We start from the raw sequence: 22,360 nt of genomic DNA, 5'->3' as shown, positions 1-22,360 counted from the left end.
AAAAATCTATTTAACTTTCTTCTGATTAGTAATAAGCAAATAACCTGAATATTCTTTAGAACAAATATATAAGTTTAAACAAGACTATATACAGTATGGGAGGAAATACTGGCCCTTAAAAATGACCAAATTAAAATATACCCAATCTCTGTTAAGTAATCAAGATGAAATATCTAAAATTCGGGGGGAAATCAACTATCACTGGTTTTATAACTTTTTAAGATGCCTGCATAGAAATTGTTCACTATAGTATTTTAACAATTTTAGTGGCTCAATTTTTTCTCCTTTATGAACTACAGAACTAGTGTAATTCCTTAACTATTAAAGCAGCTATCCCAAACTCCAATGCCTCCAATTTAGTTAGAACTAAAACTCCCAGAATTTAAAGGCAACATGACTCAAAGTACAGTAAAAAGGCTAAAATCTGCAACTGTCCTGAATTTAGAAGAGCAATAAAGACTCTTGATTCGTGTTGCTAAGCATTAACAATGTCTTAAAAGGGAAAATGTTAGAAACTTACTTTTTTTCTTTTAAATGAAAGAGGATATTGCCCACAAGTTACTTGTACACACCAACAGCAAGTTTCAGGAATTGTGATATAGGCTTTAGAAAGGATCACACAAAATGGAAGTCTTAAGTTATTTTTAAACGTTAATGGCTTGAAGGTTACCTTGAATACATCTATATACTACTAAAACTCTTGTTCCTGTAACCTTCAGCTGGGCGAAACAGCGCATCAAACATTTTCAAACAAGGTACTTCAGATGGCTAATTTATGGAATGCATTTGAAATCCTGGACCCATGCTTCCCATGGAATTGAAATTTGGCATTTTTTATAAAATATTTTATTCCTGTGATCAATTGCTATGTTTGGCTGCTATATAGTTCAAAGAAGGTACATCTGTGAGTATCTCCCTGGAATTTGTAAAAAGTGTTTCCAATATATTAAAACCTCTGCCATCATTCAAAAGCATTGACAAATGTGGTAGAAAAATATGTAATGTTGACCGAATCATGGGTTGTCTAGTAAGCTATATAAGACCTGAACAAATGTTAAGTCATACACTGAAAAAATGATTTCATGTTTGATATGAGAAATACGATTGATGGAACTTGGGTATGATCCTCTCCAACTTGCCAGCAGTCTGCTTTTGGCCATCACAACAGGTGTGATAGCTGTAATGGCACACTTGAGATAAGGCATGATTAGCCAGTAAAAGTTATTATCTACTGCTTACAGAATTAGTCAATACATATATTTATTCTTTCCTGCCTCGGCCCTGTGAGTATGACCACCATCATTGTGCCAGCCAAGGAAAGAAGGTATCTAAAAGAAAGCAGATACAGTAGCTGTTCCTGATACCAGCAGCTTATTCCTTGCCTTATGGGCATACAAGGGAACTGAGGGCTGGGTCTACTCTGCTGGACTGTCCCAAAAACGTTCAGGGGTAGCAAAACCTAATGATGCTTGGATTCTAAAAAGACTTCTTAAACTTAATAAAGACAGGCAAGTTTATGCCTGGTGCTGAGTTGTTTTCCTACTTTAGCTTGGCAGTTATTTGGAAGACTTCTAATATGTTGCCAATTATCTGTCATAACTTGGCTCTGATCCTGTTTCTTATAGTTTCTGGCAAAGATTCCTTTGCCATAAAGAGGTCCACGTTCTCAAGAGCGCTTGGCCCATTTTGTGTCCCAAAAAGGGATGAGCCGCCATTCCGTTTACTGTGGTCGCTATGGCAACACACCAGCCCCGCCATATTGGTAGAAATGTTTCCATGGCAACAAAACCACGCGCGAGCGATAGCCGCCACATCTTTTGATTTAGTATCTACAGGGACCGGGACGTCTCCCTTTGTGCAACTATCTGTCGAGCCGGCTGAGCAAAGGAAACGAAGCCCGCATATCGCAGACATGACGGACCATTTAGGCCTGGAGGACTTGAATCTGACAGGAGAAGAAGCCGAGCGCCTGACAAACGCTTTCAAGGACGACGGATTCCGCACTCTTTTCGCGGAGTACGTGGCCGAACTGAACGATCCCGAACAAAGGGCCATTTATGAGGCCGAAGTGATAGCTATGGAGCGGCAGCGGGGCGTCGAAGCCCGCTTCCTCCACCCAACCCCGGGCTGGGTCCTGCGCACGAGCCAGGCTGGTAGCCGGCGCTGTTACATTAACATCTGCAGCAACCAGCTAATCGGGAGGCCGGAGTCTCGGCCAGCGCCTGGAGGTTCCTGCTGGTTCCTGCCACACTCCTTAGCGCCGGGCCGTGAGGAACTGAGCCGCAAAGAGCCGCGTGGACCTCGACGTCTGGTCTACGACGTCGTCTTCCACCCGAGCACCCTGCGCTTGGCCGGCCGCATGACCCAATTCCGCCGCCTGGTGAACGACACGGCCTTGGAGGCGATAGAGAAAAATTTCTCCCCGCAACTGGACCGCACGAACGCCGTCCCCCTCAACCGCATCAAGTATAAGGGCGTCCCGCAGGCCACGCTGCTCCGGACGCCGCTGGCCGCAGGAGCTCGACCGTCCCCAGAAGAATCTGGAGAGCCAGACGACTCCCCCTTGCCGCCTTTCCCTTCGCCCTACACCTACCCGCCGCCCAGCCCGCAGTACGAAGCTCCGAGGCCCTCTCCGCCCAAGCCACCCCCGCTTGCCACCACTCCGCAATGGACCCTCCGGCATCGGTCCTACGTGGACCTTCAGGATTATCGCAACACCCGGGACTCCGCGCCTAGCCCGATCCCCCGCGAGTTGGTGATGACCATTGAACTGCCGTTGCTCAGCTCTGCCGCCCAGGCCCAGCTGGAGATCCGTGGCCAGGAACTCCAGCTGGACTCGCAGCGGCCTGCCGCCTATCATCTGCGCGTCCCGTTGCCCTACGCAGTGGACGAGAGCCGTGGCCGGGCCACGTTCAACAAAGCCAAGAAACAACTGGTGGTCGTCCTGCCGGTTTTGCGGAAGCCTGACCCGGGCCTTGCTTTCAGCGGTCAAACTGCGCAGGAGCAAATCGAGGCCTCGCCAGAAAACGAGGAGCAGCTGCCAGAAGACAGCGGCATCAGCCCGGATAAGGACGGTGCGGAAGTGTGTCAAAAGACGAGCTATTCTGAGCAGGCGCTTCCCGTTCTGGCGTCCGACGTAGAAAGAACTCCGACACCCTCTTTGGCTATTGCTACAACCAATGATGCTGCGGATGCTGCTTTACTTTCTGACTTGAACGGCCCGGTTCCGCTCAGTGCCCACGAACGCACTACATGTGACAATCTGGATTTTTCGATGCATGCGGGAGAAGAGAATCCCCTCGTTTCTTGTGCTTCTGAATTTAGTGCTGCACTTCCCGCCTGCAACGAGAACAACGGTGAAGGGAGTGAAGCGGATCCGGGGTTAACCAGAAGCAGTAAAAACGTGGTCTTGGGGGCACAGCCTGAAGGTACCGGCTTAGATTCCCTTTCCCCCACTCTGCATACTGACCACACTTGGAAGCTCCCTACAGATCCTGCCGTTTCTTTAAATCAGGAGCATCTCTGTACCGACATGGAACTTAATAAAAGTCCCAACATCGCTAATGTTGAACTCCCATTGTGTGCAGATAACAGCACAATCCCGTGTAAATGTCCCTTTGTAAATTTGGATCATTTGGAGACAATTTTGTCAACTGACAATCTAGATCAGAGTCCAGAGTTTTCTGGAAACTCAGATACAGCAAACCCCACTACTACTAACCATGTGGAACATTCTGTTTTGTATCCTGGAAAGAGACCCATTGTTTCTTCTGTTCAGCCTTCACAAAAGCTTGAAGATGCTGTAGATACTCAAATAACCTCTACTTGCAGTCCTGATCCTTCAATATCTTCCCCCAGCACTCTGTGTCCTCCTTTTAATTGTACTCAAGATGAAAAGTCTTTGGTGATCCTGTTACAGATTCCAGACATTGTTCCCCTGAGTTTCCAAGGGGAAGTGGGGACAAATTACTACTGGGTGAATTTTGCAAATAGAGACTCTATTTCCTTCCATTTCCTCTTGCAGTTTCTTCCTGAAAATAAATTATCTTCTCCAGAAAGTGAAATTAACGTTTCACCTAATAATGTTGTCATTATCCTCACCAAATCACCCGAAACCACTGGAATTTGGACAAAGTTCTATTTTGGTTCAAATTATGACAATTTACAGGTAAATTACTTTTTAGATTTTTATGTTATCTCCTATAGACTACAGTATTTAAGTTATTTATAATTTGGAAATACACATGATAGTTCAAAATTGTTCATGTATTTCATTCTTTCTGTACAGAATGTGGGGTAGTAGATTTTATCTAATTTGCCCAGTAATTTAATTCTTTCAGCAATTGTTTGAGATAATAAATTAGTGATTGATCCAAATGTACACTTGTTTGCTATTTTGTTATCACAGTATGAAAGTTAGCATAGCAAATATACTCCAAAACAAGTTCTCATAGCTCTATTTTAGGTTGTAGATTTACTTGCTGCAGTAAATATGTAATTGCTTAATTACTGTGCATTTCTGATATTTTTGATAGTGGCTTGATGTCCTGTGAATGGAAATCATAGTTAGGACTCTTTAGAAATAAGATGTGTCAGAATACTGGACTATTGGAAGGAGAGACAGTTATGCCACTGCCTGAGGGAACAGTGGTTTCCTCTTGCTGTTTTTCTTTAACTGTTCAGCTATGTTAATATTGTAGTTGGATATGAAGGTTATTACTTGATGGCCGTAGTTAGAAAGTTATAAGGTTCTTCCTATTCATCTTCTCCCTTTTGCAGCATTATTCATTGACTATGTAATCTGTACCGATTTTCAAGGTAGAGTTTAGAAATCTAGAATATCTTCATTTGGGACAAGGATTTGTTAAAATAAAAAGAATACTGATTTTAATACATTGCTCTCTTTACACTGATATTCTGTGGTATACTGTCCCATTCTTAACTCTTATCTGCCTTTTCTGTCAAATAATCTGAACATTGAATCACTCACAAGATCACTGATAAAAAAGTTCTAGATTGTAGCAGCTCTATGTCTTGGTACACTTTTCATGTAATGCTAAATCATTGCCAGCAGAAGATGCCTATATAAAGCACCTGGCTCAAACATTCTCCCTTTTCACCGTCGCCTATGGGATGGAGGAGAAATAAAATCAAATCTAGCTTATAAGATTCTTGGTTTCATACTATATGTGAAATAGGAATTACAGTTTAAAATAAATTATGCTTTTGCTAAATGACAATGAAAAACAATTGAGGGCTTGATCTTTTTGTTCAGCAATATCTATTTTCAAATATATAATATATTTATAGTTATATGTTCACAAAATAAAAAACTAATAAGAGATTTTGTTCATTTTGAAGATATAAACTAGATATAGCACAAACTTGATTTTTCATTTTATTGGAAAATTCACTATGAATAACGCGATGTAGCTCTATAGAAAGAGAATTTTAAAGTCTAGGAATAGCAACTGCAATTCCAGCCAATTGTCATGCAGTTAGGAGAACATCTAAGGCAGTAGTCCTCAATCTTTCTGGCTCTATGGCCCAATGGTGCTGGCAAGGGTGGAAGGGATGGTTTTGCATGCATCCCCGCCACTTCCACAATTGGAGCTTCGCGAACTCATCTGCCGCTTGCTCAGACCAGTCCCCCATAGGTCGTGGACTAGTACTGATCCATGGACCAGAGGTTGGGGACCCCTGATCTAAGGGATCTAAGTATATGGATGGCTAGTATGTAAGATATACTATAGTCATGTTTAGTTGTTTCAAGTCATTTAGGATTTCAAGGTTACTGACCAGTCCTTTATATTAAGTTAAAAAAAGTGGTGCAAACACCAGTGAAATTGTTTTAATTAATGAAATACATACTTCTGATAACTACAAATACCGTATTTTTCAGAGTATAAGGCACATCTTTTCCCCCCAAAAGAGGGTGAAAATCTGGGTACATCTTATACACTGAATACAGCATTTTTGGCCTCCCGAAACCACGCCCCCCCCCTTCACAAAAATGGACTTGCAGAGGGTTTGGGAGGCCTGCAAAGTACTCCTGGGGGCTGGGGAGGGCAGAAACGAGTGAAAAATGGAACGTTTTATGCTTGTTTTTTGGGGGGGCAGCCCCCAGGAGCACTTTGCAGGCCTCTCAAACTCTCTGCATGTCCCGTTTTTCACAAAAAATGAGGCGTGCAGAGGGTTTGGGAGGTTTGCAGAGTGCAAAAACTTTTTTAAAAAATGTACCTCTTCAAAATCTTGGTGCGTCTTATACTCTGGTGCATCTTATACTCCGAAAAATTTGGTAGTCCTCTGTTTAAACCACAATTGAGCCCAAGATTTCTGTTGTTAATTGCGATAATTGTTAAATGAACTTGCTCCTTTTCTTGTCACAGTTGTTTAGTGAATCATTATAGTTTTTAAATTAGTAAATGATTGTTAAGTAAACCTGGCTTCCTCATTGATTTTGTTTGTCAGAATATCGCAAAAGGTGATCATACAAACCCCCCCCCCCAAAGACCATTATAAATATGAGTCAGTTGCCAAGTGTCTGAATTTTGATCACATGACCATGGGGGATGCTATAAAGGTCATAAGTGTGAAAAATTGTTGTAAGTCACTTTTTTCAGTAATGTTACAACTTTGAACGGTCACTAAATGAATTTTTGTAAGTTGAGAACTGCCTGTACTTTTTCCATCAGTCCAGCTGCAGCTTTGCAGACTAGTTGACACATAAAAGTCATTACTTATAATAGTTTCATAGAGATGTTAAGATCAGTTACGGTTGCTTAATCTATGCAAACAGATGCTACTGACTCACCAATCAAACTTGGGAAAGATTCCCAATTTTAACCAATATTTGAATACTCAAGTTCATTGCATGATACGGAGATCATATGGACTGAAAATTTCAGAAGGAGTAATTACCCTAAGACAGCGATGGCGAACCTTTTTTGGCTCGCGTGCCATAAGTGGGGGGAGCACAGGGGGGTCGTGTGCGGGCGTGCAGCACCCATAATGCAATGCACTACCCCCAGTGCGCATGCACACACTACAGGCGCGACCCCCCATTTTACATGCTTTTTTCACCCTCCCCAGGCTCCAGAGGCTTTATAGGAGCCTGGGGAGGGTGAAAACAGCCTCCCCCGCCCATCCGGATGCCCTCCGGAGGCATCAGGGAAGCCTCCGGATAGTCCCTGAAGCCTTTGGAGTGCTCAAAACGACCCTCCGAACAAACTGGAAGTCACAAAAATGGCTTTAAAAAAGGGTGAACTTAGCTGGCCAGCGCGCGCACCTTGCGTGCCCTGACAAATAGCTCCGTGTGCCACCTGTGGCACACGTGCCATAGGTTCGCCATCACTGCCCTAAGAGAAGAGTCCTATAAAAGACACAAAAAAGATAGATTTATAAATATACAGCCAATTTTCTAGGGCTATTTGCAGGATTTTTTTTCATATGATGTGACATATGTTGTTATTCTGCAACATTTGACATGCTTCTTTGTTATTATGATTTCTGTGTCAGGGTTCCAAGTAACACCCCTAACGAAAGAAGACTGAGGTTTGAGTTTCCTCAAAGTTCCATTTTAATAGAGATGTCATATTGGCACATCTGGGAAAACCTGAATCTGAAAGCTTCCAGGTTTTCCCCACCCCCAAAAAAGTTTAAGTCCCTGCCCAGCACCCACATGTCCCATGATCCAGCGTGGCAGTGGAAGATTGGACTATGTGATGGACATGTGGGTGTGGGGGCAAGATCTTGAACTTTCAACTGGGAGGGGAAAACCGGGAAGCTTTCAGATTTGGGTTTTCCCAGATGTGCTAACATGACTCTCTTAATAAATTGGAACTTGGAGCAATACTTTGCCTTGGACTTTGATTTACTTTTGGATTTTAGTTGGAACCCTGACACTTATTTTTATTGTGTTATTACCGAAGACTGGCCGGATTTCTCTCCCATTCCTTCCACATGCTCGATTTTGCCAACCACTGTGGAAAAGTTTTTTTTTCTTGTAATAGTAATTAGTTCCATGACTTGTTGAACTTTTGTCTCATCATTCAGTATGTACCCATTAGTTTGGAAAATTGATTAATTTTTTTGAGAGAGTTCTGTATAATGACAAAGTTTGCTCTGTAAACTTCTGTAAATGCTGTGTCTACTGGAGAGGCAATGTAATTTTTCATCTACTCAAAGGTTACTAATTTGTTAAATGAAGTTTCAAAAGTCAAGTGTTCTTTTGAATAAAAAAAATCTGCTCATTTTATTATCTTCTTCAGTACGGATCAGTGGTGACAGGGAGGTACACAAATAACTTCCTTTTTCGGTACGGATCAGTGATGACAGGGAGGTACACAAATAACTCTGGTGTTTTTATCAGAGGCTGCTGCAAAGTCATTAATTTAATGGTTTACTGAACCTATGAATTTATTACAAACATTGCCATTGGTATGAGAATTCCACAATGAAGATAAACTTACAAATAACTGTCTTCACTTCACTGAAGTCAGGTAAGATTTTCAGCATGTGGAACCATATAGAGATTGGGGTAGGCTCATATGTCCATGCCGTTTATTGCTAATATTAAAACACCCAAAGCTTGTGTGAGCTGGATAATTGTTTCCCGAGACATGAAGTAATGGTTGACCTATACATCTCCTACTATTTTTAACTTTGTTGCTTATGGCTGTTTTTTTGTCTATTCAAACTTTCTATGTATAAAGAAAAATGATTGAATTTAGAAATGTATCCTGTCCCATCAATATTACTACATTATTGGAACATGTAATAATTTAGGAAAAATGCGGTGTTGTACTATTGGCTGATATTATATCAATTCTGCCCTTTTTTGTATAGGAATTTACAATCTTAACTTTGGATTTATATATTGTAGAAGCAGACAGGTAGAAGCAAAGACAAGCAGAGAGTCCAAATAAGCTTAAAGTATAGCTGCATAAAATAGAATTCTTATGAAGGAACAGGGAATGTTGGATTTGCTATCTGATGAAGCAAATACTTGGCAGAGGATTTGTTGTTCTACTATAAGTAATTCATATAGCAGCACTCTCTCTCTCTCACACACACACCATATATATACATACACATAAGCTGCCATGAGGGCTCTGTCTATATGGACAAAATGAATTGTATAAATTAACAAAGATTTTCTGAAAATAACTATTTTACATAGTCAATTTGACATATTGCAATAGATAATTCTACTTATGATTGATGTTGCTGATTTTATTGACATATATTTGTTATAATTTTTTAAAAAGCTTATTTGATTGATATAATAGATTGAGATTTAATGTAGCATTTTAAATACTTTTTGAACACTGCAAATATTTCTAGTTCTCATTTGAGAAAATTAATCCAAATGGTTATATCTTACTTCATTATAGCTGGCATTATGTTGACATTTGTGCATTTTCAGCCTGCATGGGAAAACAAGTTTATTCCTTCATGCAGAAATCATAGTATAGGTTGTCCTCAACTTACAACAATCTATTTAGTGACCATTCGAAGTTACAATGACACCGAAAAAAGCAACATGACCATTTTTTACACTTATGACCTTTGCAGCATCACAATGGTCCTGTGATCAAAATTCAGATACTTGGCAATTGACTCATATTTATGACAGTTGCAATGCCCCAGGATTCTGTGATTCTCTTTTGCGACAATCTGATAAGCAAAGTCAATGGGAAAGCCAGATTCACTTAAGAACCACATTACTAACTTAAAACTGTAGTGATTCACTTAACAACTGTGTCAAGAAAGATTGAAAAATTGGAGAAAAACTCAATCTGTCTTGCTTAACAACAGAAATTTTGGGCTCAATTTTGATCATAAGAAAAGGAGTACCAATACTGTAACCAGCTAAGTTGCAATCAAAGAACTTGAACGAATTCTCTCAGTATTTCTTAGATATTTCACTTAAGCTTCTGAAGGCTTAAAAAAACACAACATCTTTAACAATGATAAAGAATGAAAAATTACAATGAGCAGTACAGTGCATTTTCAGTTAGCTGCACTGAACACCAAGAAATCAAAGGTAAACTGTACCGATTTAATGGTGGCCCATAAGAAAAAATAAATAACAAAAGTTTGTATTTGGGCTTGAAATAATTGCACACAGGCCTGAAAAACTAATTTTCTCTATATCCTCTAAATCACTTTTCACATTATAGCAAAATTATTTTTCCTGCTTTTTGACAGAACATACTGTCCTATATTGTGGTGCAGCCATACTTGCTTAGATGAAATAGTAGTAAAACCATGTTACATCTAATAAGCAAAAAATTAGAACAGATTTATTATGGGAATGAGCCTTGAATTTGTGCAACTTGTTCCTCTGCTCTTGTTGAAGTCATGAGGTATTGATGAATTGTTTATAGAACCTGGACAAAATAATGAAAAAAAGAAGAAGAGCCTTTTTTTGTCTATTGATGAAGGCAGCAGGCTAAAAATAAGGAAACTGAGTCTTGCCTTAAGCATGAAAGCCAACTGAGTGATTTTGGGCCATTCTCTGTCAGCCCAATTCACCTCACAGTGTTGTAGTGGGGAAGATAGGAGGAGGAAGGAATATTAGCTATATTTGTTAATGTTCGCTGTCTTGAGTTATTTATAAAAATAATATAAATAGCATATAAATGTTTTAAAATGATTAGTCTTAATTACAGTTTAATGAAACAAACTAACTTCGCCAGTTAGGCCTTTTTTTATATCAATGCTAAACCACAGTTGTTCAGCCATTGATTCTTGAATGGATGATTAGTAATAAATTATAGTTTAAAAATCATAGTAGCTGACTGTGATTTTTGAATACTGTAAGTCAAACATAGTGAAACTTACTTTTGAATAAATAAGATTGTCATATTAGTTTTTTTTAAAAATCCCAATCAAAGTAATAGCAACCCCCCCCCCCCCCGGATCTTTAAAACAAAAAAAGAATAAGTGGAGACATGTATAGGTGAAAGGCAGAAATCAGAAATACATGCAGTTGTTACTAATTATTTTTCAATTGCTGGTGAGTATGTCTCTGAGTTTCAGTCTCCCTGAAGATTGTTTTATTTCTCTTTTAAGGGGAAATATTTTATCCTGCCTCCCACCCCCTCTTTTAATATTCTTCAAAATAGTTCATTCTTCTGGGCAGGGTGGGTGGGGTGGTGGTGGCTTCCCACAGAATCAAGAATTTGCTAGGATAGAAAGATATGGAGAAAAAGTGAATGCTTTTTATTCTCTTGCATAGTGTATTTTTCTTTTTTAAGTAAACATTGATTACTCCAAACGGAACAGCATTATAGATGCATACCGTTATGTACATAATATTTGAAAATACAAATGTTAAGATTAAATCCTGAACAATTAATTGCAAAGGTTAGCAAGTATGTGTTTCTTTTGATATATCACAAGAATCCTGAATAAATAGCAGATCATTTTTGGAAAAATCTATTTTCTTTAAAATGTTGCTGTCTTAACTACTGACAAAACAGAGCCTCCTTGTGGAAGAGCTACTAATATTTAAGGGGCACACCCCCCTTTCTTTGTTTAGAAAAAGTGTATTGATGATCTCCTGATCAAGTTGTTAAAAGCTTTTTTTGGGATTGCCTCTTGGGGCTACTATCATTTTAACCAGTGCTATTGTCTCAGGGAAACTTCTAGAAACACTTCATTTTGCATTGCTTGGGAGAGTTGAATTTCTATGTATCAAGATTGACAAAAGCCCTTGAGATCTTCAGATCTTCATTCCTTTTCAACCTGCTGTCTTAATTTGACAGTGAAGTGATTTAAATTAAATCCCTCTATATGTCCTAATTTTAAATGCCTGCAGTCTCCTCGGGAGAAATATTTAATTTGATACTAGATAATGCAATTCTCGGTTGCATTAGAAAATTACTGTATCAAAGATGCTTATGGTGAAACTTGTGGGTACAGTTCTGGACACATTTCCAGAAGGATATTGAAAGATCAGAAGAGGGTGATAAAGGGGATGTACTTGTGGATATGTTCTTTGAAAACAAATGGAAGGAATATGGGATATTCAGTCTGAGGAAAAAGTGGAAATGTGATAATGTCACATCTGGATTCAGAATAAGAAGGGGTGTCGGATGCGTTTGCCACCTTGAGTTATTTGTAAAAATAATGAAGGCAGGGTACAAATAAATAAATATAGCGTTTTTTAGCATCAAGATGTAATGGTGAGGAAAAGCAGAGCAAAGGTATACATTTCTGACAAAGGTTGTATAGTCAGTTTAGAATTTGTTTTATTTGCAGCTTTGTGCTACCGGCATCTACAATGTTTTGCATATGCTTGAACCAATTTCTGCTTGAAGTGTTTGTAATAATTTATTTCTGATGCATGTACAGTAAATAAATCAATGCATTAAAAAAAATCACAGTATTCCAAAAGTTATAAAATCTACGCAAATAAGAACACTACCTCTTTTTTGAATAACATAAGACCCTAAAGATGTATATAATCCTTACTACTTCTTCGTTACTAGCTTCAATTCTCAGGAATATTTTTGTAGCCACTTTAAAATATTAAAAAAAATTATCCATAACTTAGCATATAATATTGCTTAAAAATACTAAAAAGTATGGAAGTAGAATCTATAGATTCTACCTCCCTACGTCTTAGTATTTTTAGTACAGAAATATTCTTGAGAATTGAAACTAGAACTGAACTAGTGCTATACTTTTATGTGGTTGTTTTAACATCTTTTATTGGAAAAGTGTCTAAAATCTCGCCTACATGGCAAGGAGGTTCTTTGAAAAGATATGGCTTCTGAAACTGCTGTAAAAGCCATTATTACCGTGCTGGCAACCTTATTTTATTTTTGGAAGTTACTTTTTTAAAAATAGCTTGTTTAAAAAGCCATTTAGCAATAATTGCAGCATAGTATTCTGGTACATGTTCTGTTCATAAGTACATGATGTCCAACAGTTTTCTTTTCTCAGAGTGCTACTTTATTATCTGATTTTATTTATATGGCTTAGGAGCTAAAATAACCCTACGTTGTGTTCCTGTTTTCTATCCTCTCTCCAAATCTTGTGAGTTAGGCTGGGCTGAGAGAGGGTGGGGGGAGAGTTTCCCAAAGTCCCCAAGTGAACTTCTGTGGATGAGGGTTGGCTCCTTGGTGACAGCCCAGCTCCTTGACTATTGCACCATGCTTGTCGTATGCCAGGGGTGTCAAATTTGTATCGTCATGGCATTGTCACGTGACATATCATGAATGTTCGCTAAATCCTGGCCACCGCATTCCCATTTTTACCAAAGACAGTGCAATTGATTGCTTTCAGAGCATGCATTCCCAATTTGGTGTCAAAGATCATGTTAAGAGTTATAGTCCTTCACATCTGGAGAGCTGCAGATTAAAGAAGCTGCTTCAGAATGTATGGCAATTGTAGGAGAAAAAACTATTGAGTCCTTTTTTCCCTCTAAGGTTCCCTGCATCTTGAAGGTCTCCTTGAAGTGTAGGAAGTTAAAACCCATCCCTCTGCTAAAAATATGAAATATCCTGGGAAATATTGAAAAGGCAGAATATTATATTTCCCTGGATCAGAAATGGAGAAACATGTTTTTCAGCAGGAAACAGATTCACTCTTAATAGTCTCCACTTTTCTTAATGGGCCATTAAAATGCCCAAGCCAGTCTATTCTACATAACAAAGAGTTCTTCCCTTCAGCTCCAGGGTGATGGGATTAAGGCATGATATTATTAACCTTCCACAGAAACTCACCACATGGCATCTGGAAACTCAAACTTGGCCCCATGGGAGTCTGACAACCAATCAGAATACATTTCTTACACAGGAACAGGAAACAGAAATGTGGGGCTGAATAGAGTATAAAACCAGGAACTTTCAGCTCTTCACTCTCTTTCTTCTTCTTCACCCAACATTGAAGCATGTGATCACCTTTTCTGTTCAGGACTCAAGCCATTTGGTCCCGTCCACCATTAAACCATCTTTCCAAGCAGCCTCCATGTCTCCAGTGTCTTTTTCCCCACTTGGAGCTGAACTCAGAAGGACATTTCTTCCAGCAGAAGAAAAATTAAAAAAAGAAACTTAAGGTTATAGTGGTTGTGGTGTCTTCAGAACGAATGTTTTTAATTTGAAATGAAATTTAAACCCTTCCATATCTGTTTTACCTTTAGGAAAGGTGGTTTATCACCGAAAACAATGTTGATACGTTTCTCAGTCACCCAGGGATGTGCTGCTCCAGTCAATCAGAGAAGGAACACAAGCCATTAATTGAAGTATTGGATGTCTCTGAGGGCAAAAGCCAGATCAGATTAAAGGTAAATGGTTATTTAGCATATGTCTGTTATCTGTTTCTGAAACTGAGGGGATCTATCACTATGGTTACTCTCACCAGTCTCGCTTAATGTTCTTGAAGTTTTATTCTGTGTATGATAAATAGTGATTTGGAAAGTAGAATATTGTACAGTATGCACTGTTCAGAAATAAAGCACCTAGGGTTGTGCACAGCACCTTAGATTCAAATGGGTAAAAGACGTTTCAGAACACATACCAGCTATCTTCTTAAACAATTCCTTAAAACAATTCTCTTTTCTTGGCATTACGTGGCTACCCTACACACTTGTTGCACACGCTTAAGAAAAGGTGATTTTGATTTAGGGAAGAGTCAATTGATGCTACGTATATATCCATGCACACTCCAGAATGTTACACAGGCCTAATAAGAATTGATTTACCATTTTCCTTTTCTCTGCTAAATTAAACTCATTACATCTCCCCAAACAAGAATATGTCTGCTATGTATTGTATAGATTTTAGTTTGTGACAGGAGATACACACACACACACACACACACACACACACACACACTGTATATATACACACTGTATATATACACACATTCTGTATAGATAAGATTTTAAAGAAAACCATAAGGCGAATAATAATTGAACAGTGATGCGAGATTTATTTGTACAGTAGAATTCAAGATGCTAATAAAAAGATAGGGTTACTGAGGGTGATTAAATGTTCCTTCTAAATTATGATTAATTACTTGTGTATCAAGATATCTCAAAATAGTTATATTGTATGTATCCTCTTGCTAGATTTTTTTCTAGGTCTGCCACCTATTACTTTGAACAATGCACAGGTTTCTCAGGCTTTCTTGGTAGAGCCTATCACTCTGAAACATAATTTCTATAATGTAAATCAATACTCAAATTGTAAATGAAATAGTGAAAGAAGCCAGCAAGAACTATATAGTATTCTATCTGAAATATACATTGAATTTTGTATGACACTGAAATTATATTTGCGGGTGTTGTTTAGATTCTCCTTATATTAGTCAGTTTTTATCTTAAATCAGACTGGAAAAGTCCAGGCTGCATTTTGGACTTTGCTCCTTGACTGAGACTGGTGTAGAGTAGTCCTGCAGTAAAAAATTAGAAGAGTAAACAACTGCATTTGAATCCTAGCTCTGATTTTTATTTTATTTTATAAAAATACTTCAGATTCTGCTATTATATATTATAGTTTCACAACTGTTATATTTTCTTTTTCTTCAAACATTTACAAATTATACTGCCTTTATATTTTGCCAGCTAAAGTCAGTTGTATCAAAAATTCTAGCGGATTGTACTAGAGTGGAATTATCTATTCAAATAATCACATGAGGCTCATCGCTTAATTATTATTATGGTTGGTGACATTGTTTAAGATGCAGTACTTTATTTGGCCATAAAAGTGAAATTAAATCTGAAATGTGGGGGTGTCTGATGGTTCAGTGGCTAAGACGCCAAGCTTGTCAGCAAGATAGCCGACAGCCTAGGTCAGGTGTGTCAAACTCAATTTCATTGAGGGCTGAATCAAGGCTGTGGTTGAACTCGGGGGGGGGGGGGCTTGGCAGGTGTGGCCAATTGGGTGGGAGTGGCCAGCTTGATGCCACTCCTCAAACTGCTCACGTTTCCTCTTCACACTGGGTAGATTGGGCTGAAGGCATGGTGGCCTGATGTTTCCTCTTCACATTGGGTAGACTGGGCCAAAGCGATGGGGCCATCCTCTTACATTTTCCAGGACGGCCCCGCGGGCTGGATCCGACCACATTGTGTGCCGGATTAGCCCATGGGCCATGTGTTTGACACCGCTAGCCTAGGTCAACACAGTGAGTTCTTGTTACTTGCCCCAGCTCCTGTCTACCTAGCAGTTCAAAAAGATGCAGATATGAGTAGCAATAGCAATAGTACTTACACTTATATACCACTTCAGTGCTTTCAGCCCTCTCTAAGCGGCTTACAATCAGCATATTGCCCCCAACAATCTGGGTCCTCATTTTACCAATCTCGGAAGGATGGAAGGCTGTGTCAACCTTCAGCCACTCAGAATTGAACTCCTGGAGTTAGTCGTGAATTAGCCCTGCAGTACTACCTTCTAATCACTGTGCCACCATGGCTCTAGAGTACATAAATAAGCATCACTTCGATGGGAAGATAACAATATTCTGTTCACCTTTGGCATATAGTCATGCTGTCTATATAGAAAATGTCTTCGGAAAACCCTGAGCACTAACCCCCCCCCACACACACACAGTTGGACATGACTGGACAGGGAAAACTACCCTAATCTAAGTCTGAAATATTTCAAGCAGTACAGCAACTTGATTTGACTGATAAGAATTTGAATGTAGCATTGAAGGATGCTAGCAAATAATAATTGGAGGCTTATGAACATTGTTGGGTGAGAATGATTAACTTACTTCTTGGTAAACTGGATTTTGAAGCATATTTGTCCATCTTTTCCTTCCCAGTTGTCCTCCTCATAAGCATCCTAAGCATATCAAATTTCTCATTGAGCTAGGGCTGTCAATATAGCCATTTAATATTTAAATAATTAACAAAGTAGGTCCAAATGGCACATTAGAGGCTGAACTACTACATCTAGAATCATAACATTTCTCCAGGAACATACAAAGTCCATATGGTATTGAATAGGCAAAAGACATTTTGTGTACATTAATCATTATTCTTTTTTTTTTGTTAAATACATACCAATCACATGTCTGATATAATGAAACATTGCCTCTAAGTAAGGCCCCATTGCCTTGGTAGTTATATTCTGCTGTCAGGGTTAGGGAACACTCTAATGTTTACAGGAAGTGCAGCCAAAAGATAGGAGCACAGATGTGTGTGTGATAAGACCAGGCAAGGAGGAAATACAAGTAGTTCTGGTTTGGTTAATGAGTTTGTTCTTTAGGTTGAAACAGTGAAATGTTTTCTGCCTCTTTCTCTCAGCAGATAGAGAATGGTAGCCTGGAACTCGGCAGAAGAGAAAAAAGAGAGAGCAGTGAACAAGAACAAGAACATGGCAAACTTTTAACAGATGAAGAAAATTGCTCTGAACAAACCAAGAGTGTTTCAGGTTCATTTGTAGCTATGCAAACAATGGGGAAAGTTGGCAAGCGATCAAGCTATTGTATGGAACTTGACCCTGGTGATCCCAGTGGGAGGATTCTGGGGAAGTTGCAGATAAATAAATTACATGAGTCAGGACTTACTCTTGCAACAAGCAAAAGAGCCACATCCTCAGTACAAGCTAAGCTTCAGGAGGGAGGGGAAGTGATCGAACTTAAGAAGTCCTCACAGAACAAAGAGTTGGACAGGTTAGCTCCCACTGTGTTAAAGGAAACTAACATGCAAGATGGTAGTGTGGAGTATACAAGCTGTCACAGAACACAGTGTGCAGTCTCCTTTGAAAATGCTTTGCTGTATGAACTGGATTAAATCAGTTTCATAAGACCCATACTTGAGTCTGCAGCTACCTCAAATTCTGCACTTACTGTGAAGCATACAAAAAGTCAAAGCTATACAGAAATTGAAATTCAAGTGATGGGAAAAAAAGGGAACAGAAACTGCTTGTTCTTTCATTTAGTTCAAAGATTTGGATGTGACCAATTTCTTTCTGAATTTCAAAAAGAAATGTAGGCAGTTCATTAAAGCTGTACAGATTTCTCAGGCATGTCCTGATCCGAATTAGATGGCACAAGTTAGGCAAGCATGCAGATTGTGCAAAAATCTGTAAACACCTTGACTTATAAGTAAACTGTAAACATGTTTTTTAATATCCCATTCTTCTGTTTTCTCCAGTTCTCAGCCAAATCGCAAATAATAACTCAGTAAACATTCTCCAAAATTAGATGACATTTTACACACAGCCTTTGCTGTTAGTGCTTTCAACTGTGTATTTACACAGCTGGAGTGTTCTCACGCTATCTAGCATCCTACAGATAAAGAAGAGAATAAAGATTATTAACAATTAATTACTGTCTGGTTTGCAAACTTTTTTAGTCTTTTGGGAGCCTTTTAATGTCTCAGCCACATTGGGGAAATTCTTCAAGTGGTATGAAAAAGTGGTAACTAGAATGAAACAATTGAAACCAAATGGATTTATTTGTAACATGGCTAGGATTCTGATGCTTCCGGACTGCCAATTTCATTTACTTAAATTTTCAAAGAATTTAAAAGCTTAATTTAAAGACATTGGTATTTTGACACAACAATTAGTGGCAGGTTGAGTCTGTTTTGTTAAGTGTAAGTCATATAAGTGTAAGTAATGTCATTAAATAGTCATGAGAACACCTGCCTATGCAAACAATACGGTAGGTACCTCCATAAAAATATATTCTTAGATAATACTGTACGTATTTGAAATTGTTATCCTTTTGAATATGCAGATCACAACATTAAAACTGTCTTATTGAAATCCAGTTAAACTATCATTATATCCAAAACTACACTATGCAATAACAGAGAACTGTTCTAAATGTCAACTTAATTAAATTTCCTTGCTTAAGCCAACTTCTAATTATGCCCCAGAATTATCCATTAGGTGGAAAATGGCCTTTGGTGCTGTTGATAGTTTGCTGGAAATTAGCAAGCGACATTGCACAGAGCAAACACTACAAAGTCTAGATTAAAGTTTCCATGAAGTAAATGAACTTTCATCAGTGACTTATGTGGCTCCTAGCTATGCTTAATTTTAATTGGACTGTTCCATTTTGAAGATATTACAAGCCAGAAATTTTAACAAAATTCCCTTCCAAATAAGAATGATTTATAATAGTTTGCAGTCTTTCATCTATTTAACTTAAAAGTTCTGCCTACATCTTCAAATGAAACTAGTAAGAGATTTTATAAAATCTAATAAACCTTTCCTTTTGTAATTTTAAAAGTATTTATTTCAGAAAGGCAAAAAAAAAAGATATGGAAAACTATTGTAATTTTTCTGTTAATTCCTCCTAGTAAGTGGATGTCATTTTTAAATTTGAATTTATCAAAAATATATTTTTAAGACTAAGCTAGTTTGTCCCAATTATTTAGTATAGTATAATCTTTATTGTCATTGTACTTTAATACAACGAAATTGGTTATCTGGACAAATAATACATTTTGGATTTTTTTTGTTGAAAACTAAGCATGTATTTTAGGATAGTTGTTGGCATAATGAACGTTTATGGTGGGTTGCCTAGAAGAAATTTGAGACAAATTCTATCGTAGAGCTGAGTATATAGTTTAATTAAATTGTGACTTCTCACAAGCAAGGTTTTTTAGGGTATTAAGCCTAACACATATTGAGATATTTTAGAGTGTTCTAATTATTTTTCTAACATTCAAATTCTATACTCAATGCTCTCATATTAGGCTATCAAATCTAAAAGTTAAAACTATTTCAATAGGAAGTAAATAATGTATTTTTTAAAAGAGCTCTTTACATGTCTTTTTTTAGCACTGTATGCTAAACATTTCTGTATTGAAATTTTTAATTTGTGATATTTAAATTCAAATAAAATGGATCCTATCAAAACATTGAAATTTGTATTACAAAAACATGATTTTTTATTTTGGCATAATTAAAAAAGCTGCATAATTCTACATCAAAAGAAACCAATTTCATTTTTCTCATATCAGCACATAGAAAATAAGATAAATGCTTTTTGCAGGTATTAAGGTATCAAATTTCAAGCAAGCCAGTAAAAGGTTATAGAAATGGAATACTGAGTGAGCAAAAGATCATACTGTAAACCTAAAGGGAGGGGGAGAGAGTAAATTACAAAACAAACTTAAAACCTAACTTTTGAAAACTCATGGACATTGAATAGCAAAAGACTGATGGGGGGCCCATAGATAAAATTGCATCTACAATATTTGTCTTTGTTAAAAACAAGTTTGAAGATGTTGGGACTACCTTATAAAAGGGACTAGATCTGTTGTAAATAAAATCTCTCTTATTTCCAGTAAACAAGTAGACATTTATAGTTTTTTATTTTGAGAATTGCTCCACATAATTATTCAATGTCCAAAATTAATTACCAAATGACATCTTCTGCAACCATTGCTGTCCATATTAAACTAGAAGCAATTTCCAAATATTTTATGTTTGCTATTTTAAAAGACTAGTCAGTCCAATAGAGACAAAGACTCAATGTTCTTTCTTTCACTGTAATCTTCGGTAACTTTTACAGAGTTCGTGGTCCCGAATATCACCCCAACCCCCGTTTTTTACATGGGGGCTCAAAGGTGTCATTGAGTACCGCTTGCTAATAGTTATGGTTTCAGGAAATAAGTATTGTTGATTGCTATTTAACAGCGAGTCAATTTTGGCACTCTGAACAGAGGGTTGGCAAGATTTTTTGTGGTGCATGCCACAGTCACCAGTGTGGAAGATTCGGGGGATCTCTGGAACCAGCACCTTCCAGAAATGAGGAAGGCATCCTACAGTCAAATGCTGCAGAGTCCAGTCCCAGTTATAGTCATCATAGGTGCAGAAGGCATCAGTGCAGGCAATCAGTTGTTGGTATGTGTCCCTAGCAAACACCATGCCCATGTTGTGCTCTGTGGACTTCCATGTCTTCAATTCCACCTTGTCAGCCCGGCCGGCAAAGCTGCCCCGCACAGTGGCATAAGTGCCCAAGGACAGCAACTGGCACTCAGGGCAGTCACGCTGTCTCAGGGCCCAAAGGCGTTGCAAGACATGGTAGAAGTCAGGTGCCAGGTAGTGGTCCTCCTCCAAGAAGACCACCAAGCCCGGGTGTTCCCGCAGAGCACGCACCCTCTCCCACACAAAGTGAAGCTTCCACCACCAGTGGTGTTTGGTTTGGGTGAAGCTCGACTCACGATAATGGCCAAAGGCATCCGGGTAGTGAGCATTGAGGCAGCCCGCGCGCAGCGCTGCCGCTTGGCCCACGTCACGTGGACAATCGCGCGGGTCCGTGCCTGGGAATTCGCCCGGGTAGAGCTGCAAGCTGAAAGGGAAGAAAATCTGCAGGACGGCGCAGAAATCCACGGAAGCGGCCAGCGCATTCAAGTCGGCGGACCACACGTCGTGGCTGAGCACTAGGAGCACTTTCTCCACGCCGGGCGCGCGTCGCAGCGAGTCCAACAGGATCCGGAGGTGCTCGGCGCGCTCATGCACCTGCACCACCAGCGCCACGGCCACCTCTCCGGAGCCGGCGCCGCCAGGCCGCCAGCGCGCTTCGTTACGAACCGGCTGGTCGAAGTTGAGTCGGTAGACCAGAGACCGGTAGTGCAAGGTGCGATTCTGTCCCGGCGGCGCCTCTTCTTCCCGCGACACCGAAGAAGAATTGGCGTGACGCCCGTTATTCCCTGGAAGGCTGCTGCTGGTAACCGCCGGTGGCAACGGTCGGTCTCCCGGGAGCGGCGGCGGAGACGCGACTTCTTCCCGTTTGTTGCTGCTGCTGCTGGCGCCGGCCTCGCTTGTCCCTCCCCAAAGCACTAAGGCACAGGCGGCGGCGGCCAAGACCAGCAGCAGCGCCACCACTTTGCGCTTGTAGATGCGGAGTCTCATGGTCCGGCAGGTTTCCGGTTCTCCTGCGCCCTTCCTCGTCCCTCACTTGCTGCGGCTTCCAGCCGGGCCTGGCGCGGCCCCCTGGCCCTTGGCGCGCATCAGCGGTACAACCGAGCGCCCCGGGGCTCCAGGGTGCCCGACTGCTCGGTCCGCCGCCGCCGCGCGCGCATCCTCTCTCCCTCTTTTCCTTTGGCCGGAGACGAAAGAGGCGGCGCGGGCGGAGGAAGAGCGAACGAGCGAGGGAAGGAAGGACCCCAGCGGCTCCGCCCCGGACGCACCAGAGCCGGCCACGCTACCTCCGTCGGGGCTGCAGCAACCCCAGGACCTCCCTCTCCAGGCGCGGCTTCCGGATCCGGACTACCCGCTTCTTTCGTTCGCTGGAGAGGCCGGAATCTGGGCTGAGCAATTTTTGTGTTTGGTTAGAGGCGCTCTTGGAAAAAAGGCGTCGCTTCGCGCTGACGTTCCCGGAATGAATCTGATTGGTAGGAGGCAAAAAAAGGAGCAAATATTCCGCTGTCCAAATT

General features: G+C 39.9%; 2 protein-coding genes across 3 annotated transcripts; one reads left to right on the top strand and one right to left on the bottom strand.

Annotated features, from left to right (window-relative positions):
• Window positions 1-16: 16 nt before the first annotated feature.
• Window positions 17-20,135, top strand: DNAAF2 (dynein axonemal assembly factor 2). Of its 2 annotated transcripts, none has more exons than XM_081937865.1 (3): window positions 17-4,168; window positions 14,156-14,299; window positions 17,270-20,135. In XM_081937865.1, the coding sequence occupies exons 1-3, from the start codon at window positions 1,517-1,519 to the stop codon at window positions 17,753-17,755; spliced, it is 3,282 nt and encodes a 1,093-aa protein (XP_081793991.1). In that variant the 5' UTR covers window positions 17-1,516; the 3' UTR covers window positions 17,756-20,135. The 2 variants fall into 2 exon arrangements, with proteins under 2 accessions (XP_081793991.1, XP_081793990.1); XM_081937864.1 differs by having other exon boundaries at window positions 17,267-20,135.
• Window positions 20,136-20,276: 141 nt separating this feature from the next.
• Window positions 20,277-22,164, bottom strand: MGAT2 (alpha-1,6-mannosyl-glycoprotein 2-beta-N-acetylglucosaminyltransferase). Its single transcript, XM_081937867.1, has one exon. It carries the CDS (start codon window positions 21,834-21,836, stop codon window positions 20,466-20,468), a length of 1,371 nt encoding a protein of 456 aa, XP_081793993.1. The 5' UTR covers window positions 21,837-22,164; the 3' UTR covers window positions 20,277-20,465.
• Window positions 22,165-22,360: the final 196 nt, after the last annotated feature.

This window comes from Natrix helvetica (assembly GCF_964273705.1).
Source record: "Natrix helvetica genome assembly, chromosome: 1".
Taxonomy (NCBI): Eukaryota; Metazoa; Chordata; class Lepidosauria; order Squamata; family Natricidae; genus Natrix; species Natrix helvetica.
This window is presented reverse-complemented; position numbering and strand designations above follow the sequence as displayed.